General features: G+C 32.8%; 1 protein-coding gene across 2 annotated transcripts in view; it reads left to right on the top strand.

Moving 5' to 3' along the window:
• LOC130894057 (uncharacterized) overlaps positions 1-20,375 on the top strand; it is a 132,132-nt gene that overhangs the window by 97,080 nt on the left and 14,677 nt on the right. For both annotated transcript variants that reach the window (XM_057800601.1, XM_057800602.1), the window contains exon 4: positions 5,953-6,086. In XM_057800601.1, the coding sequence (XP_057656584.1) occupies positions 5,953-6,086 (134 nt within the window). The remainder of the gene's footprint in view (positions 1-5,952; positions 6,087-20,375) is intronic.

The raw sequence follows: 20,375 nt of genomic DNA, 5'->3' as shown, positions 1-20,375 counted from the left end.
CCACGATTCCCAAATTGGTCCACCCGAGACTCTACGGAGTTCTACATTAGGCGTGACAAAAAATGTGGGTCCACAATCGTAAGTGGGGTTCCATGAAAATTTATTCGACTTCCATAGTGTAGAACTGAAATATTGACTTGACTTCTCCTAAAAATATTGGCAGATAATATTTTAAGAAGTTCAGCGACTGTTACAGGACTTCCATACTCCATATTCAGTTCAATACGTATTCGATTCCATCCATAAATGTTATTTCAGTGGCAATACATTGTGCTCTCGCCATGATTGGGCGATATAGTAACTGCAGTTCACTGATTGCACTAATCGCTTCAATTTGTGATAAATACAGTTAAGAAAATAGAAAGTAATCAATGCGTTACTTTATTACGTGCGTATTTGCGATGAAAATGATGAAGATTTTTAACAATTGCTGTTACATACCGAAGTACGCTTGTTGTCGAAAGGTGTATGATTATCAAGATTTTAGTTACTTTTTGAATTTTTGTTTGAGTTTCTGGAAAGTAAAGATCCTGATTTAAAAGAGAACCTGACCAATTTTACGGCAGACATCGCGTATGCGACAGATTTATTCTAAAATTTTCTTTTTCTTTTCTTTCAATCTTTTCTTGGTGAATTGAAATTTATGAAGAAAAATATTGGTCGGCGCGAATTTTTACAGTTTCCAAACTTGTCGCAGGTAGAATGCCTCCATGAAAATATTCAGATATACGTTCAACACTTGATTGTTTTGCATGATTATTTTGAAATCAGATTTGATGAAAAAGAAGGTGTAGAATTTGATATTACAAGAGTAGCTACTCAAGCTTAGCACTAATAGTTAAACTAACGGTTCAAACAATAAAAACATAACATAAATAAAAAATAAAAGAAAAACATCATTGTAACTGAATACTTCTTTTTTATTGCATATATATAAAGTAATCAAGAATGTTTGTTTAGAAAAACAGTCATTGCAGAGCGCTAATGCGCACATTTGGCAAGTTATCTTTATTCAATTTTCTTTTCAGGAAATAATTTAAACACAGAACCTTTTCTGAAAACTTTTTTGTTTGTTGAACAATAGAATTGTTTGTTTTTCTTGTAGAATATTATGTTTCGGTATAAAATTTTCAGTTTTTCAACTCCACTCAAATGCAATTCCTAAATTACTAGTTGGAACATCGTTTTCGTTTCCATTTTTGCCGTCGAATTAATCATCCCAAGAAGTAAACGCAGTATACAAAATTTGTGTCAATGAAGTATTACCCACTTCACTTGAAGATTCACCGTCGCTAGATAGTTGTATACAGTTTTTATCTATATCACTATCTTAAAATGGGTCTAATTGTCCTTCAAAATCAATATTATCTACAATATCTTGAAGATCTTCGTCTGACAAAGGTTTATCCATTCTACAACGAAGAAATAAACATAAACTCCATTTTTTTGGGGAATAGAAAAACTAAAAGTAGAATAAAATTCTAAATTGCTTACCTGGTAATTTCGAGCGAAAAAATAAAGCAGAGAGCAAACAGTAACACAGAAGCAGGTTTGGAATTGTTACGAGCCTATGACTGTACAGTACCAAAATCTTAGATCCCAATGCATTTGTAAGCAATCAAATAATTTGAGTGATTGTCTACAGTATTGAAAGTGTTAAAATCAGTTATAGGACCTAAAATAATGATTTGAAAATTCCAATATACCTCTCTTAGGGATTGTTTAATGTGGAACTCGTGACCTAGAAAAGCGTCGGTTATTTCGAATTAAATATCCTAACTCTATTTTGTTAAAAGTGGCTATACAACCAAGTTCAAAGACATCAAATAGTTGAATTTTGAGGGAACATTCCCATTCTTAAAGTTTCATATCAAAGCTAACATGAAACTCAATAGAATTGAATTACAGTACCGTGATAGAGATGATTTGTGGAAAATATACATATTGAACAACCTGTTGTTCAACTCGCGTAAATCAGCAAAGGCTAGTCGAATGCACGTGTGTATCAAACAGACTTCACTTATATTCTAGCTTTTACAAACATGTTACATAACATTGTTACTGAATGAATCACAAACAATCAGAATTCAGCCTAGTGAAAATTGTGATATTGGAATACACCTCAAGCAATCATCAAACAATGCAAATATAAAGATAATAATCAATATTCAATTTATGCATCGCTGTAACTTTGATTTGATACACAAACAGTACAATGCAGTTTAGAGTAACTGTTATTTTTACTGGTATTAATTTTGGCTGTCTGTTTGAATGACTTATTTGATGAAAATTGATTGCTCGTAATACTGTTTATTACTTATACAGGGGGATTCATTAGCGTGATAAAGTTCGGTGCCTCCTTTGTCCTTTCGAAAATAAAATTGAAAATTCAATAAATTATAACATCTTTGGTCTTTACATTTTGAAATTATTCACATTCTTACAGGGTGATATAAAATGTTGTGCCATATCAAAGACGTTTTTTTAATGAACCGTATAGTATTGTAATGAAAAGGCAAGCTGATTCCAAATGTGCAATAAAATATAGTGTGCTTCGTTTAAAAAAATGTCTTTCATATGGCACAGTATTTTGGAACACCCTGTGAATAATTTCAAAATGTGAAGACCAAAGATGTATGTTATCCATTGAACTTTCAAATTGATATTTGAAAGGACAAAGGAGGCACTGAACTTTACACACTAATCAATCACGTAAATACGTAAATTTGGGTTATGTATTTATTTCTGTGTATATAATTAAATACAAGTGAATTGAAATAAAATACATGAAGCTAATTCAAATAAACGCATATTTAAAAGTGAAGTATATTTCTATTAGTATTTGGAACAAATTCAAAATTATTTATTGAAATTTGCTATCATTATAAAGAAAAATAAATAAGTTTTATTGATGTATTGTTTTGAGTAAGTTTTTGATTTGAATTTTTGATCTGTGATAAGCAGTATGAATCTGGGATTGCTTATTTTCATTGAGCATATTTAGAAGGTAAGCTACGATTTTGAAGAATTTGCTCAATTTCTATGAAGATAAGAAGAAAATTAACGATCTGATAGTCTTCTCCGGCTAGTGGATAACTCGAAGTGGGCTCAACAAAGACAACAAAGAAATTTTCTAAAGGGGTCACTTTGATGATGCTCAATCCCTGGTTCCTGAGACTGTTGCCTGGAGAACATACGTTTTACCTAGGATTTAGTACTCGCAGATATTCTCGTAATATCTGTAGAATGATAACATTCTAATGCTATAAGTATTTTTCTATATCGATCTTAATAAACAGAAGGAGAATCCCTGATGCCAATTTGAAATCCAGGCCACTTTTAAGGAGAGTAATATTGACACTTGCGCATAGGTAACAAAAATTAGTCATCTTCGCATATGAGTCTCGTTATAGATTGTTTGAAGAGAGTAGACAAGAACGAATATGAAATAATCAATTGAAGCTCTTGCATCGCATCAATGGTCAAACCAAGAAATTCATCCGTTAGTACAAGTAAAGTTCATGGTAGTGGATGTAAAAATGACAAGACTAATAATATATAAAGATCAAGCGATTACCAATATACTGGCAAAATATTCATATCGCTATAGGTTGTCAGGTCATTTTTATTGATAATAAAGTGATGCACATCAAGCTGTGGTGACTTTAGAAGAGACAGGAAGATTACATGTAGGTAACTAAGTTGGAATTTCTCGAACCGTTGATGATATTCAAATTGAAAGTTTTCATAACTAAGTTATCGTCTTCGGAGACTTAATGTGAACTTAAAGCCGTCCACGACTACTATCTGCGAACAGAAACCATACTAAAACTTAGATATCTTTTGACTTTAACTATATTTTTTTTTCAATTCTTTATCAGATCTAAAGAAAAAATATATTGTTTGGGAAACAATACAATATGCTAACAAACATATGTAAACAAATAAAACATGTTTATGTTGCGGTTTAACGAAGACAACAAAGTTGTAGACATATTAAAATTATCGAGTCTGCAACGGAAATTTGCATCTTATTTGTTTCTCATAATCTCTATAATGTGCAAGTGTGTTAGTTTAACCATAAAAAGCCGCTCAAGTTATTGCTTTAATCGAAACTGGACTTTGTCATTTCAAAGAGTGTGCTAGCGTTATTAGGAGACTGGATCCTTCCAAAGGCAACCTGGAACAGGCAGAAAGCGATTAACAACCACTCGTGATGACCGCTTTATTGTGTCAACAACATTAAGAAATTATCACGTTAATGTCGTTCAAGTTCAACGACAACTCCGTGAGGTGCGAGAAGTGACTATTAGTCAGTGTAAGACGAAGACTGCGGGAAAATAATTTGATCTCTATAACACCTGAGATTCATCCAAAAACTCCAGCTCATCGGCGAGGACGCCTGCGGTTTGCACAGGATAAGCTAAATTGGACGTTGGAACAATGAGATCTATTCTGTTATCAAATGAGACCAGAATCTATGTTGAAAAATTGTTCATTTTATACAGGGTGTCTATAAAAATATCAATAATAATAAACATCAAATTTCTTTATGTTTTCAAGCAGAATCACCCGGTTTTTTCTATTTTAATCCATTTAAGGGTAAAAAATAAGGCAAATTCATGTATACTTTCCTATACCTAAACCTTACCATTATCCAGATATTAAATGTTTCCTGTTAATTTTTAGAGATGCAGGTGTGGTCTAAATTTTATTTCGACCCGTTTATACAAGCACAAAGAAATAAAAAAGTATTTTTCTTTATCTTCTCAAGATTGTATTTACTAATCCTATTCGACCTTTAGTCGTTTCCGAGATATTTGAGGTTTCAAATTATTATTGTACTTTTTAAACAACTTTCAATTTTCTATATATACTTTTAGTGGGCTTTGTGATAAATGACATTTATTTAACTGTCGATGTTAATAACGAAGATTATGTAAATAGCAGCAAATAAAGTACATATTCTTGTAACAACCTTGTCACATTCACTATGTATCTAAAGCAAATTTACATAATCTTTGTTATTAAATTGAGAACGAGACATTTTAACGATTTTCGTGAGTATCAACAATTCACTAATGACAGTTAAATAAGTGTCTAAATAACTATACATCCTTGCTATATTATATGTTCGTTTCAAATATATGTGCTATGGTTAATTGTTGTTCTAAACTATATAATGTATTATCAATTTTGAGAAACTTATAAGTCAAATCATTCTCTCGCTATAGCTTCATCAATTTTCAACGTTTTTATCCTACAAACACCAACTGTCACCATCTATATACAGTACATCGTATCTACTCTCCAATCCCAAATTTCAAGAGCATCAGGTATCTACGGATATTCTCCCTCCTTCTGGGTCTGCAGTTCAATAGCAACTTCTTGCCGACCAAGTTCTCTTTTTATCGCTGTTTAATAAGTTATTCGTTTTGGATTCTTCGAACACTTTCAGTCTTCCAAAGCTTGTATGTTTGGTTTTTATAAATGCTTCTCGGGATTCCCCCTCGAAACATTTTATCAATGATTTGTTCTTCTCCATGGTATTTCTGATATTTGAATCGACGCACGGATTCAAAAGGAGGAGTTTTCATTCTCAATGAATTAGTAAATCTTATTTCCTTTCTGATGATTGCGCATATTTTACCGTTTCTATCATTATCTATCACACGTTCCAAATTTTGTATGTATTCTAGTAACATTCTGTCTATTCTGCGGTTAGTGTGGATATAATTCCCGAAACACTCTCCGTGGCAAATGTCAAATTGCTTGAGACTTAATAATTATGAGGAAGTGAAATTTCTAGCATTCTACAAAAATTTACCACTTGAACTAAAATGTAATATACAATACAAGCTTACAACTTTTATACTCTTAGACACGTTACTAAAAATAACACAGACGTATAAACTTCCACATGTATCTAATGAATTATAAATTTCGTTACAGTATTACCGACCAATTCTCCAAGTCTTAGCACGGATAAAAGTTTTTACGATATTGGTGATGTATTAAGTGCCAGCTGCACGTCGCCATCATCCAGACCCGCTTCAAAACTTACCTTCATTTTAAACAATATAGAGGTGAGTAATGTTTCCACTTGTCTCAAACTTTTTCATGTCCTATGGGATATCGCTTGTAATATTTAAGATCCACAACATGTCAGTGTAAAGAGAGTTTGAATTTTATTTTCGATCGATGGATTTCAAATCGAATCGAGGGTATTATTCCAACAATCATGATTTTCATACCTAATAAATATTATGATGGGAATTCATTGATACACAGCATAAATGAATATATAGGCGTGTGTAAGTGAAGCCCATTGTACGGTAAGGGAAATCAGCGTCACCCTCTTATCAAACACTGATTCAAATTAAATGTAATAAATTAAATAAATAAAATAACAAATTTCTTAAATTTGTTTTCGTAGACTTTTCCATATTTTCTTAATTCATCTTGATTTCAAATCACTTCTGATTGAAAATTATATTCCAAAACAGGTGAAAAATTGATGTTTCTTCTTATTTCGGTCTTTATCAAAGTATCTTAATGGAAAATTTATTACAGGAAACAGGTGAAAGTTGACGTTTAGATCTTTAATAAAATATTTTGATAAAGATTGGAACGTTAATTTTTCACCCATTGTTTGAAACTTATTTTCTTTCAAAACATGTACAAACGATTTATCAAGAAAAAAATTAAACTAACATTAACACGTTTTTATTAGCTGCACCTATTTGTGAGTTATCACACAATTGGGCAGTAGGAGAGTGCTTTTCTCAACACAATTGTCAGCTATTCAAATTTTATATCTGTCAATAAGGACCTCCAAGCTTGCTTCACTGGTCTGAAGAAACTCACATCCAATAGCTGAATAATTTTCGTCGAATTCGATAGAATAACAACATTGATGTGTGGAGATAGATTGTCTCCAATAACCACTTTTGAACAAATATTTTCTTTTTCTGTCCAAGTGATAATTATTTTCTGGAACCAGTCTTCGAAAGTGCCGGGGTCAAACCAACTTTGCTTCTACTGTAAAGTGTTTGTGGTAGTCCTCCAGATACTCATCTATCGTGAAGACTTATACAAAACGTAAAAGTAAAATTTTACCGGTAGCAAACATAAGAGAAACGGCACTTTTGGTTGAATTCATATACCTCTCAGGATATTTATTTCCTCTACGAAAAATGCATATCCAAGTGTCAGTATTGTCGCTTAAGTTTGTTTCATCGTAGTAAATTATATATTAAGGATTAACTTCATCTTCTGTAATTCGAGGCGATTGAAATAATCTTCGATTTTTAAGTAAGAAGGTGGTTTTGTTCAACCTTGTTTAGAATGGTTTTGCAAGAAATGGTAAATTTATATTAGGCTTCCCTAGACCTCATAGCTCCAGTCTTCACAGCAACAACAGCTTGTAACAGTGTTTCTTTTATGTAATATAGTAATGACGCCTTCTCTAACTTTCCTTTGCCACCACGTGCCATATATGCTGCCAGAAATATTAAACAAGTGTTTTTAGAACTTCAATCATTAGTATAATATGATCATTATTACCATCGTAGGTAAAGAAAGCATCCTAAACAAACATTAATTAATTTATAATGAAAAAACCCACCGAAAATTTGTGTGACAAAATTGCCCATTTTTTATTGCCAATATGGGATTTCGTATAAATATAACTCAACTTAAATAAAATCACATTAGAAAGAAAGCATCACAGTATACTTATATCAAATTTCGTTAAAGTATCTTAAATAAAAAACTCACAGCAGACCTTAGCTTTTTATATTAAAAACCGCCAAAAATCAACATCAATTTCCTGATTCCTAAAAGCAGCCTTACACACAGAAACAGTACTGAACACGGAAGTAGCTCGCTTAGAAGCGTTCGCGATCGGACACTTTCACAGTGTTGCCAAAGTTATATAAAAAATATAGTTCACGACCTTGCGTCTGGGCAAAGTTGTTACCTCTGCGCAAATTTGAGAGGTTTTACGGTACTGAATTCTCATAATTTTAGGGCTGATATAAAATTATAATATCTACAATTAACGCAAATATGTATGGACCAAAACTATTTCTAATCTAAAAATAAATTTCATAAACAATCTGGTGAACAGCTATAGGCAATTGCCTATGACCGTTTATGGCTGAACTATTCATAAGTCTCTTTGGAAAACAGATGAGCCAAGAATTTCAGTACTCTTCAGTATTTGGTACAACTATGTGGTCAATATGATAGAAAAGGATTAGAATGTTGAATACGGTAAGTTTGAAACTAGTTTAGGAATCCAGCAAACATTGGAAAAGTTATTCAGTAATCGCGAAAATTAGATAAGCAGAAGTGTGTTTTTTACGAAATTTGGTAACGATAAACCAACTTTGGATGATAGGAATATAGGAAAATCTAGAAGGAGAAAGAATGACATACTGAGATCTGACCAGGCAGTATGTGAAGAAGGAATAGGTAAATTAGTATTGAAGAGAGAGAGTATCGTCAATCAGAAATAGAACAATTCATCAATTGTAATTTTGGCTCTAATTAATAATTTACTCGTCAGTTGAGTGTCTTTTGATAATTTCCATTGTGAATTGTGTTTCCATTATTTTTCTTCAATTGACATATTATTATTTACAAACTTCACAAACTAAACATCAAAGAATTCTCGTTATCAATCGTTTGAACTGTTTCTCCTTATTGGATCCATTCAATGTTTGGTAGTCTAATATTCTGCGTAATCAAATGAATGCATGAATTCACAATTTATTTCTGAAATAAACATAAATCATAATTATTGCTCATCACGCCATAACAATAAATTACGCTTTATTTCGTTCGCAAGGCAAATAAAAAAATATTTAACATGTGCATATTTAAGTTATTCGCGAGCTACTGCTCTGAATCCAATTCATTTATACACGAGCGCATTTATACTTTTAATATACGTACAGAACAATAAAATATTTATGCGGTTAACGTAGTAATTTGGTATTTTTATATAAATTTTAAACTCAATTACAATAAACGACTTGGTGATTCATAATACTATTAGAAAAAGTTTGCTAGATGATAACATCGATGATATTGTTTGAATTTGTAACAAAATGTTATAAGCATATTAAACGAGTGATTTGATTCTAAATATCTGATATTGTGGAGAGATAGGTTACTGTTCACTTCAAAATTCCATCGAAGTCGAATGACAGACGATACACTGGTAAAAATAGCAAAGAATAAATCTCCAATTGGAACACGGAGTGGAGATCGACCGCCAAAGAGGTGAAGTGACAAACTAAAGCCAGGATGAGAAAATATCTTTAAGAAGGAACAGGAGTTATACCTATTATGCAAAAGAGGAGAAGAAGGAGAAGGACCATGACATCAAATGACATCAAACAGATTGTTTACAGTGGAGTTCAGGAGAGAACTGAATTCAAAGAGTGCAATGTCACTATATTAGAGAGGAGAATACTGGACTTGTTGAGCTCCAGTCGATAAAGTTCATCTAAGCTATTACCGATGAATAGAGCGTTGAACACGATCTCATGAAAGGATAAAAGTGTCTATGTGTAGAATGAGCGACGATGTGTACAAAAAAAACAGTCGCAATTAAAAAGACGTGACATCCATTACGGTTAGTGGGTACTTCTAGTATCAAGAGAAGGAGACAGTTCCAAAATTTTAGATTAGATAAACTATTATGTCACTTCCGGGGATAACAAAAGCGACGAGAGCTCTTCGAGTAGCGGTTATGATGATGTATTTTTGACAGATACCTAAAGTTCTAGTATGGACAAGCCCGGTGAAGTTACAGTTGAAGAGTTTTTTTAGGCAGATAGCTGCGGATGTTCCTGTAAGGTAAGATGATATTACCGTGTATGTGTTTGAACTCTGAGTATATATCTTCCATATACCAGATACGGTTACAGAGGCGGTAAAGAGGAATACCCGCGGATATACTCTTCGGTATTGAAATGAAGCTACAGTGGACTTAATATTCAGCTCCATGGAAGGCCAATCAACATGCTACCGGAGTCAATCGAAGATTCAAAAGAAGATCTCAAAAGAAGACTAATCGTTATCTTTCAGTACACAGGGTTTAGGATAAAATAAGGAATTTATAAATTAACAAGTACAACCAGACAGATCTATCGATCTCTCAGGGGACTTCTCGTACATGTTCAAGATTTTAAAGGATATCTTTAGACCAGGTACCTGGAAAGCTCCTATTCTTCATTCGAATAAAGTCTAAATGGATTCTGTATTGAGATGCACGCAGGCTCGGGGATCTTGAAAAGGAATACCTGCAAATATACTCTTCTGTAATGAAATAGAACTACAGTAGATTCATTTTTTGACCCCAAATGAGCTCATTCAATTTGCGGTTGGGGACATCGTGATTATTTGGTGCTGATAGACACTGGAAGCAACGGGTTCAAGACAGGAGTGGATGAAATCAACAAGTACATAGAATCCTGTTCATGGTGTATAGTGATTCTAAAATTATTATTACTAAGGCAGTTTAACGAGGCCAAATATATTGTTTAAATGTGAGAGATTCTTCTTTTCCATAAAAGGCCATTTGTCTATGTGATTTGGTAGTTATCAAGTATTTTGGAATGTTTTCAACCAACGAGAATATTTAAAAGATGGAAGCAGCGCAGGATAGGAGATGACAGAAACTTGAAGACGATTTGGGAAGTTACGAAACTCAATTTTTTCTGAAATCTCTGATATATGTGAATAAATAAGTGAGTCCGGTGTGTTACAATATGAACTCATTATATTCATCCATTGTTATTTAAAAATTCGTGCCTATAATATTGTTAAAAAAAATTGGAGTCTAGTTTGTTGAAAAATGGTAAAATGTTTTCGGTTGTATGCAAATCACACACATGCATATTCATGACGACTAAACTACATATATCGTCGAACACATTCAACAACATCGTTGGAATATGGTCCCGATGAGTGCATTCAACATGTTTTATTGTATATTAGCATATTGCCAAAAACTTAATGAGTTTTGTTAATTTACGTTATCTGCGTTTTCTGCACTTAACAGAAAAATGGATGGGAATATTTTACTATATTAGAAAAAATATTCTCAGTTATTACTGTAATCATTCAAACAAAAAGATAGTTGGGAAGGAAATGTTCAAATTAGGGAAATAAAAACTCGTGATGAAGCTCTCTTACTCCAACAAAATTAAATTTTGAAAGAGCAAGAAGTGGCAAACCCATAATTTTCATAACGGAAGAAGAAATAACAGACATCAGAGTTGTCTGGAAAGTCTACTGCAAGAATGTATACAAAACCCAAGATCTAGGAGTAAATTTGAAAGAACAAGTCAAGAGAATTGAGAGCCGCATTTCACAATACTCAATAATAAAGTGAGCTTTAAAAAAGGAATCTTAGCAGAAAAAATGGAGGGGGTGTGCATAAACAAAGATTTGCGTTACCATAGCAACGAACAATAACTTAGAAGTGTCAGTGTGAAGTTTGACGTCAGAAAAGTAAACCAGATTTATGCAATAAATTAAAAGAAAATTGTGAAAATCGAAAATTTGCAGTATCGAGCCATCATCTGGTACCTTTATTTAAAACGTTTTAGAGGTAAACAGATTTACAAAGAAATCCTTAATACCCTTGGTGATCAATTTACTTTGTATGCGACCGTGAAAAACTGGACTGCAAACTTCAAAAGAGATAAATTTTTCATTGAAGATGATGACCGATCGTGAAGGCCAGTTTCTGTGTCAGTCTCCGAAAATATCGATACAGCTTATGACATGATTTTATCAGACCGTCTAATTGGGCTAAAACGGATATCTGGAGCACTGAATATTTCATACGAACGCGTTCATCATATAGTTCACGTCAATTTAGGCATGAGAAAAATTGCTGCAAAATGGATCCCCAAATGTTTGAATGTTGACCCAAAGCGTGCAAGGGTAAAAGCATCGCTTTCGATCTGTGCTCGATTTGAAAACGATGTAGACTTCTTATACCGAATTGTTACTATGGATGAGACTTGGGTACATTTCTACGATCCAGAAACAAAGCAACAATGGATGGAATGGCGACACTCTGGTTCTCCAAGACCTAAGAAGTTTCGTGTCCAAAATTCTGCTCGAAAAGTTTTTGCTTCAGTTTCTTGGGATTATCATGAAGTAATAGGGGTAGAACAATAACTGCAGATCACTCTTTCCTCAACTGAAAAAAAGTTTGAAGGGTCTTAAATGTTCTTCCAACAAGGAGGTAATAAAGGTGTGGAGGTCTGGTTTGCAAAGCAAGAAGAAACATTTTTTTTAAAGGTCTAGAGACGATGCAGGTTCGATGTAATAAATGTTTCCAATTAAGAGGAGAATATGTTGAGTAATGAAATATTTTGACATTGAAATTTTGTTTGGTTCTGTAGTAGGCTAAGAATTTTTTAATTTCCTTGTATATCTAACGAGGCACACAACAATTTAGATCCTTGCGGGATGTATAACAATGGCACTAATGTAAATAGCTCATTTTAACCAAATATTGACACGTCTGAAATTAGAAGAATAATAGACGTGACTATATACCTCAGACCGACAAAGGTTCTACTCCACGTAGAAACCAGAAAAAAGGTACCTCCGTGCTCTGGGCATACAGAAGAATCTTCGGGTGTATATAGAGCTTAATATCCTTTACTGGATATACATTTCGCTAGTTAAACCTCTTCTCACAGTGACCAAATGACGTGAATTGAATGTTAAAAATAGGGCGCATACCAGACTTCAAGACAGAAATACTGAATGGTGGAGCTAACTGGTACACGGTTGACACCAGGGTGGATGGCTTAGCTTAGCAGGAGGCACAAGGAGCGTCTAAGGAGCCCCATGTGCAATGATTCCTGACCTACTGTCAAAATTTGAACTTATAGTATGAACAGCAATATTATTTTCGTAAAGACGCCATTTCGAATCAATAAAAATCAATGTTTAAATGAATTCTAAATAATAAAGCTAGAAGGCGTATCTCTCGACAGAAGAACCCAATTGCCGATGTTGTTTTAGCATGTATGATACTGATATATTTCAAATAACAATTTATTCATAAAAATAAAAGTCAAGTTCTTGAGACAGCCACTAATATTGGTCGGAATTATGGAGATATTTCCGTTCAGTTTTCTCAACAAAAGCATTCACTTATCACTTCATAAACTTTCATTTGCAAAATTTAATTTTATGATATATGTGGATTTCTATGAACTTCGGAAGGTTGTGAGAAAATAATAAGAGCGATTCAAAAGCTTTCGTATTTTTCAAAGTGCAATTTTGGTAATTTGATATGGATATGCATATATAATTAAATAAGTGAGCTCACCTCAACATAAGTTTTTTACCGTATTACCGTAATGTCTCTTCAAAGCATCGTTTTTCCTTCCAGTTCTGTAGATGTACCCAATCACAATAATAGTTATTTATCTAATTCCACTATCAAATGTGACACTTCAAGTCTCTCCTTGACATTAGGAAGTTTCAAAGTATTTATTTACGTAACTAGTTATGATAAGAGGGATATTATTCAATAAGCGTAATATTTGCCAAAACGAGCGCCAGCGAAATTTGTAAATTACGTCGAATAATAACGCTCTTTCCATAACTTGTTTAAGTATGATTTTCATCATAATAATAATATTAATTTATAATATTCAATAGAATTTTCAATTGCAATAAAAATATTGATATGAAATCAAATGATACTAGAAGTATTATAACTAGGAAGCAAACAATGATTTTTCAAGTAAAAAAAAGTCAGAATTAATGACTAGGAATGTCTTTAGATAGCGAAGCGGTAAGGTTACGTTGAGTGTTCATTAGAAAATCAGAGGAAAATTGCAGATAAATATTCTGAGCCAAGCCCCTTGCATACATGTAGATATTACAGTTTCGAATTAAATTAACATTAGAAGAAGTTCAAAATGATATTCAACCAGAAAATGGACTTATTTCAAATATCTGCGTCTTTAATAATATTGTTTTCAATGAATCTTGAAATATTATTGAATAAAAATAATAAGTTAATCGTCAGTTCAAATCATGAAATTATTGTTAGTCTTCACAGTAACTGATAAATTATTTTTTGGAACACAAAAGTTTTTAGATAACTGCTTTCGGTAACTCATGTAAGAAGATTATATAAATGTGATGTTTCCTAATGTCAAGAAGTTACTTGAGTGTCATATTTGATAATGATGATAATAAAGACAAGTTATGATAGTTCTTACTTTTGCCAATTGAATACTATCGGGAAACATAATTAGTTAATATTATGAAAGGGTATTCACGAAATCACGTGACAAAATTAATAGTAGAAAAAAACAACCCCATCGTGTTCTAGGAGTAAAATAAAAGTTTTGTGTATAAAATTCAACATTTTTTGTCTATGCGAATTTAAAAAAAATGTCTAGCCTCGCCCCAAAATAAACTGCCAGCTTTCCGACTATGACATTGGTATTACGATATTTTTATGCAATGTTCGAAAAACAATAAATTGTTTATAAATTATTTTTTTACCACTTTTTTGAACAGTTTTTTGAGGTCAAAAAAAAAATTCAAAAAACTAAGATGAAGGACTTTCCAAATGATGATAGGACCATCCCGTAAGCAAGAATGGTCCTTTGAAAAAAGGGGCCTCCTATGGTTTAATTGCCATTTTGCAAAAACTATTTGGGCCACAGGGCCTCAATCTTTGATTAAGTACATTGAGATCTCGGTTTTCAGAGAATGACAAAACTTTATATTTAAAATTACAAAAACTATTAACAATTTAAAAATTTTCACTTTTCGGTTAAATTATCTAAGAAAAAAATTATCAGAATTTAATTTATAAAAGCTTATTCTGAAGATTTCTCAATTCTCTACAATATTGCCCGCAGTAACAATGACGAATCTTACATAGGTTCAACACAAAACGCAAAAAACAAAATTTATACCAATTTTTTGGTGTTTTTATAGTTTAAAAAATAACGCATAGACAAAAAATGTTGAATTTTGTGCACATAACTTTTATTCAACTCCTAGAACACGATGGCGTTGTTTTTTCCCACTATTAGTTTTACCACCAAAAGCCTTTTTTTCGGGCCCATAAATCATTATTTTGATTAGTGCAAAGTTACCATGGCGATGAAAATTGATTTGACATACATTAATTCTACCATTTTGTGCATTTTTTGCATACAATTTTCAGTAGTAGAATCAGTCATCCACTGAAAAGAACTTCTCTTTCCATTATCATGTTCTAAAAGAGTGTGCTTGTTTTTCAAACTTTGATTTATTTTGTTTTTCTCTAACTGTATTTCATTATTTGCCTTTCAGTTCAATCAGCTATTTCCAAACCGTCTTTAATAGTACAGATTGGTTGATGGCTGTATCTCGATATTGGCAGTTTGGGACTGCGCGCTTACGTAATTCACCCACTGGCTCTATATTTCTTACTCTCATGTAATGGATACAAAAAGGAATTGATGAATTCCTTGGAATCTAATCAGGATAATCAAATATTTTAATCGAATTATCGCATTATATTCAGAATTTGACATATGTGGGGCAAAATCGAAGATGAAAAGTCAGTTACATACAGGCAAGTGGAATCAATAAAAGACAATACATATATTATAGAGAATTATATTTTCTGGATCAGATTGGTAGCTTTGAGAATTGATCTGTGTGGGACAGTTTAATGGATCCTTAGTTTTTATATTTAATTTATGGTATGTGGTGGAGTATTGTCTGCATTCGGTGAGATGTGCTTGACGGATACGGGAAACATCACGTTACCTTATGAAAACACTCTATTCAAATATCTCTCACCTCAGGATGAAAATATTTCGATAATACATCGATTTTGTTCCAAAATACTATATGGTTTGCTCAAAATCAGAATATTTTCGAAGCCTAAAATTTGTCACTAGATAAGATTTGGTTAGTGACAGATGGGTTAAAGTCGAAAAGTGTTTGGAAAAATATACATTTCGATAAGCTCCGACCGCGTATTTACTGTTCTATGCCGCCAGTAATTCCCTGTCGATTCGGTTCGAGATGAAATATTGAAAATTGTACATTGCACGTAAATCCTGGACTTGAATGAGCTTCATATAGTTACAAACTGTTCTCAATCAATTTAATTTTGAATCTCACAAATGCCTTTGTCAGTAATAGAATTAGCTTAGGATTTGTGAGCAGAACGAACTGGTACAAAAATACGAATATATTCGTAATCACTTTGCGAGATGGCCATTTTTTCAAACAACGTCTTCCATTTTAGGAGAAGACACGTTCATATTTCCATTCATTAAATAAATCCAGTCTCAAATTCTCACGCTGCTCTCGCACATAGACAGAAGTAGCAGCCGTTTATAGCATTCCCTGGTTAAAATGATAAACCTCAAAATATCATCATCCATTAAGTTACAAAAAAAAGACAGGAAGAGCAAATTAAAATAGGAAAATCGTTCTATCTACTTCACTGGATAATGGGTACTGCTAGCATGTTTTACTTGAAGACAGCTAGACTCTGTATAATCAACTACCTACCTTCTCATTTCCCTATTTTTCTTAGATTCTTTCTCCGTCCAATTAGATTTGGTTACTTTATTGTTCCTCATACTTCTGTTTGCTGTCTGCGAAGTGACATTCTTTGTGAAACAGCACAAAGACTTATACTTTGTCTCGATATATTTTGTTCTCATACAACTGAGAGTTCAAACGAATCAGTAGATTCGATCAGTGTGTTTCAAGACGCAGAAAGCGATAAGTTTGTTTGTATTTGAGCTACGTGAATTTTAAATTTATTACCGGTTAAGACCGCGTTTTCTCACTTTTTCAGTCTCTATGATAGATAATCACCTGGATCATCAGAAGATATTGCAATGGTTTGGATAAAAAAAATTTGGATGGGACATGTTCATAAATGTATGAAGGGGTTGATGGTGATTTTAGGTGCGCAGACCCTTGATTATAGAGTTAATATTGAAGCTAGAGAGAGTTGAGGTATAGAAGAGAGGAAATATTGATATAGAACTCTCTATCTATATCTACTCTATTCTGATTGGATCTACATGATCTCGTTTTGAGTGATTGAAACGGTAAATGAGAATAGAGGGAGATTAAGAAAGGTGAACTGATGCGTTTTCTATCTTTTTCTTTTTATCAGCGTGCCGTATCAAGTACCCTTGAGATTGGCGATCAGCATGGCAAAACTGTCTCTATCTTCGAGCTAGTCTAAATAACTGTCTTGCTACTCTTATCCCAGTCCATTCACTAATATTCTTCAACCAAGAAGCTTGTTTCGTTCCAATTCAACTACCACCTTCAACTTTACCACGCATTATGTATACCAAATAAACTATTTTCCAGCATTAAATGTTATTCACCAACTCACTAATCGCATTTGCTCTGTTAAAGACTTCTTTATTTTTCTTCTTTATCTTCACCGTAGTAGATATCCACTTACCCGTCGCTCTCTTCATCTTCAGTATTAACTGTATGATTTTAAGGACGACATCTATGAATCTAATGAACATGATAATGATTCAGATATTAAAAGAGAATATGAAGTGATGATTCTGGTACATGAAACTGAAGAACAAGTAAAAAACATACAAAGATGAATTCCAGTGATCGTCTGAACCATTTTATTTTAACAATAAACTATTACAAATAATATCATGCAGTTGACAGGTTTACGTTCAAGTTTTAGGTTTGGGAATAAGGAGAAGCGGCTATAATATTCAGTATTCTGCAGAATCCAAAGCGCAAACGTCAAATAGTTGAAGAAGCGAGAAATGTGGAATAATCTTGTTGCCATCATCAATCAGTCTGTAGAAAAATCTAATACTGATTCTTATGCTTCTGATATATGTGTGATGATTATTTTGGAAACTCGACAAATTATGGACGAAACTGGATTATAATTTCGAATGTTTCCTAATCATATATTAATGTTCAAGTATGACATTTCTGGCGGCTAACATAACTAAGACCCTTAGAAGGACTCTAATCACTATTGAGAGAAGCAAAAATCTCCTTTTCTTCAAAAGAGTAGAACAATTGCTTGTACAATACATTAACATTGCAACTGCTTTGGATGATAGCAAAAAGGATTCTAAAAGAATTCTTTTCACGTGCTTGATCCAGCGATTTTCCATTTTTCCCAACCATAATTAATTTTTAGAAGTTTTGTTGAACGTGCGTATATTTTCACCATCATTTACCATTCTGTCTATCTGAAATCGCTTTTCACCAAGCCGATATTCACTCACAATTACACTGTCTGACGCGCGTTTCGATAACTAAGTTAACGTCTTCAGATACTGAAGGTGAACTGAATAGTTTATTATATAATATCACTTCGTCAAATTTAGGATAGTCTCATTGAAGCTTAATTTAATGGATAAACCAGAAAGGGTACACAACGTAGATGAGAATTTATGTAAATTAGCAACATAGTCCTCTGGCTAAAAAAGAGCAAAGCGAGTGCACTTAACGGTCTCGGAGCAGGAAAAAAATCTGACAGTGGTTTACTGCGGCAACGCGTAAGAATTTCCGTAGCAATTTTATTTAAAGGGCAAAGACTAAAGCCAGAGTGGTGCGCCCATCTACCAGCGGGTACCCTTACTCTCATGACACAAAAGCAAGCATGACAGTTGAAATATATGATTACAACCCCTAGGGAAGTTTAAACTTCCAGGAAAACGTCTCAAAATTTACGATGGTGCTTCATTCCAGTTAGATACATATATTGTGAAGACAGCTGATATATTAGACTGTTTTGCCTTTGGAATAACACGACTCACGAGCTCCAGTCCATAGACAAAACTGTTTTCAAAGCTTTTAAATGCTATTGGGATCAGCAAGTGCTTTTGAACTGGATACGTCACAAAGAAAGAAGGATAGAAAGAAGAAGAGATATTTTCACTCATTAAAGACGTAACACCAAAAAATATTGCATCTGATTTTTCTACTACGATTTCGTTTCTGCTCCAATTGAAGAAGATTTTACCCAATATGAACAACTACAAAATACTCTAGAACAAACAAGGTTTTCTAAAAACTTCAAAGATATTTCAACACAAACAAGGTCCACAGGATCATATCAGCGAAGGGATTACCAATAAGGTTTGAAAGAAAGTATATCTCCAAAGTTAGCAGAATTACTAAATCAACAAAAACGATAACCTAAGAAAATTTGGACTTTGATTAGTGATAGTGGCAGTGCCAGCGGTAACATATCTCTGTATCTGGAACTTCTACATCAGAGGAAGGCCAATGAAAGGTAAAAAGAAAAATATCAACAACCATGTAAAAATAAATAATAATAAATAAATAAGTTTTAACAAGGAATCCTAGAACAAGTGGTACGGTAGAATAACAAAGTAAGGAAGATCTCCCAGAACAACAAGATAAGAATTAGTAGCTACATGAAGAAAATAGCAAAGAAAAGTTAGAAAAAGAAGTACATAAGTTTTAAATAGAAACATTTTGGAAGTAAGTGAATAGGAAATGTAGAAAATGGCCACGAAAAGCAAAGCATTTGTGGTTAAAAGGGATGTTATCAACAAAAAATAGGAAAGCAAAAGAATAGAGAAGCTAAAAACAACCATCACTAAAAAAATTTAATACAGGCAGAACAAACGTCGAAGAAAAAATAATCTTTATACTGCAAACTTCGTGATAGAGATGACCAAAAAGATATGAGGCTGTGTAAAGTTTGCTTCATCTAGATTCACGATGAATACGTCCTGCCAAAAATTATGAAATTAAGTTTATCCATACTGTTCGTAATAAGATCAGGTTACTGTTAAAAAAATTCTCCCTACCCTTAAATGAAGCTTGAACTGTTTAGTTTTATTTAGAACGTTGTTGTTTTTAGAGCTATATAATTTCTGGCTTATTTGCGTTTGAGTTGTTATAAAGACTGGAGAATCGTTTTTTGTTGTTAATAAAAATATAAAATGAAGAATACGCTTACTGTTTGCTTTCTACTATTACAATTATCGAAGAAAATAATAACAACACACAAAAAGAAAAACATAAAAATACATATTCTATTTTTCTTGTATGAAACAGAAACCAAAAGTAAATTTTTCTGTTTTCTGTTTTATAGAGGGATATTTTTAACGTGGGCATACAATCACACAAAATCATTTTGTGTGATTGGAAATACCAATCTACAAGCTTATTTAAAGAAAAAATGTAATTCAATGAATTTTTTCTAGATTACATACTATATACATATATCCTGTAGTAAATAATGGGTATGTTCAAATGACGATTTGAATTTACCTTGTGTTGAAGATAATTGATGTAATCACCTTCGTTTG

This window comes from Diorhabda carinulata, chromosome 5 (genome assembly GCF_026250575.1).
Source record: "Diorhabda carinulata isolate Delta chromosome 5, icDioCari1.1, whole genome shotgun sequence".
Lineage (NCBI taxonomy): Eukaryota > Metazoa > Arthropoda > Insecta > Coleoptera > Chrysomelidae > Diorhabda > Diorhabda carinulata.
This window is presented reverse-complemented; position numbering and strand designations above follow the sequence as displayed.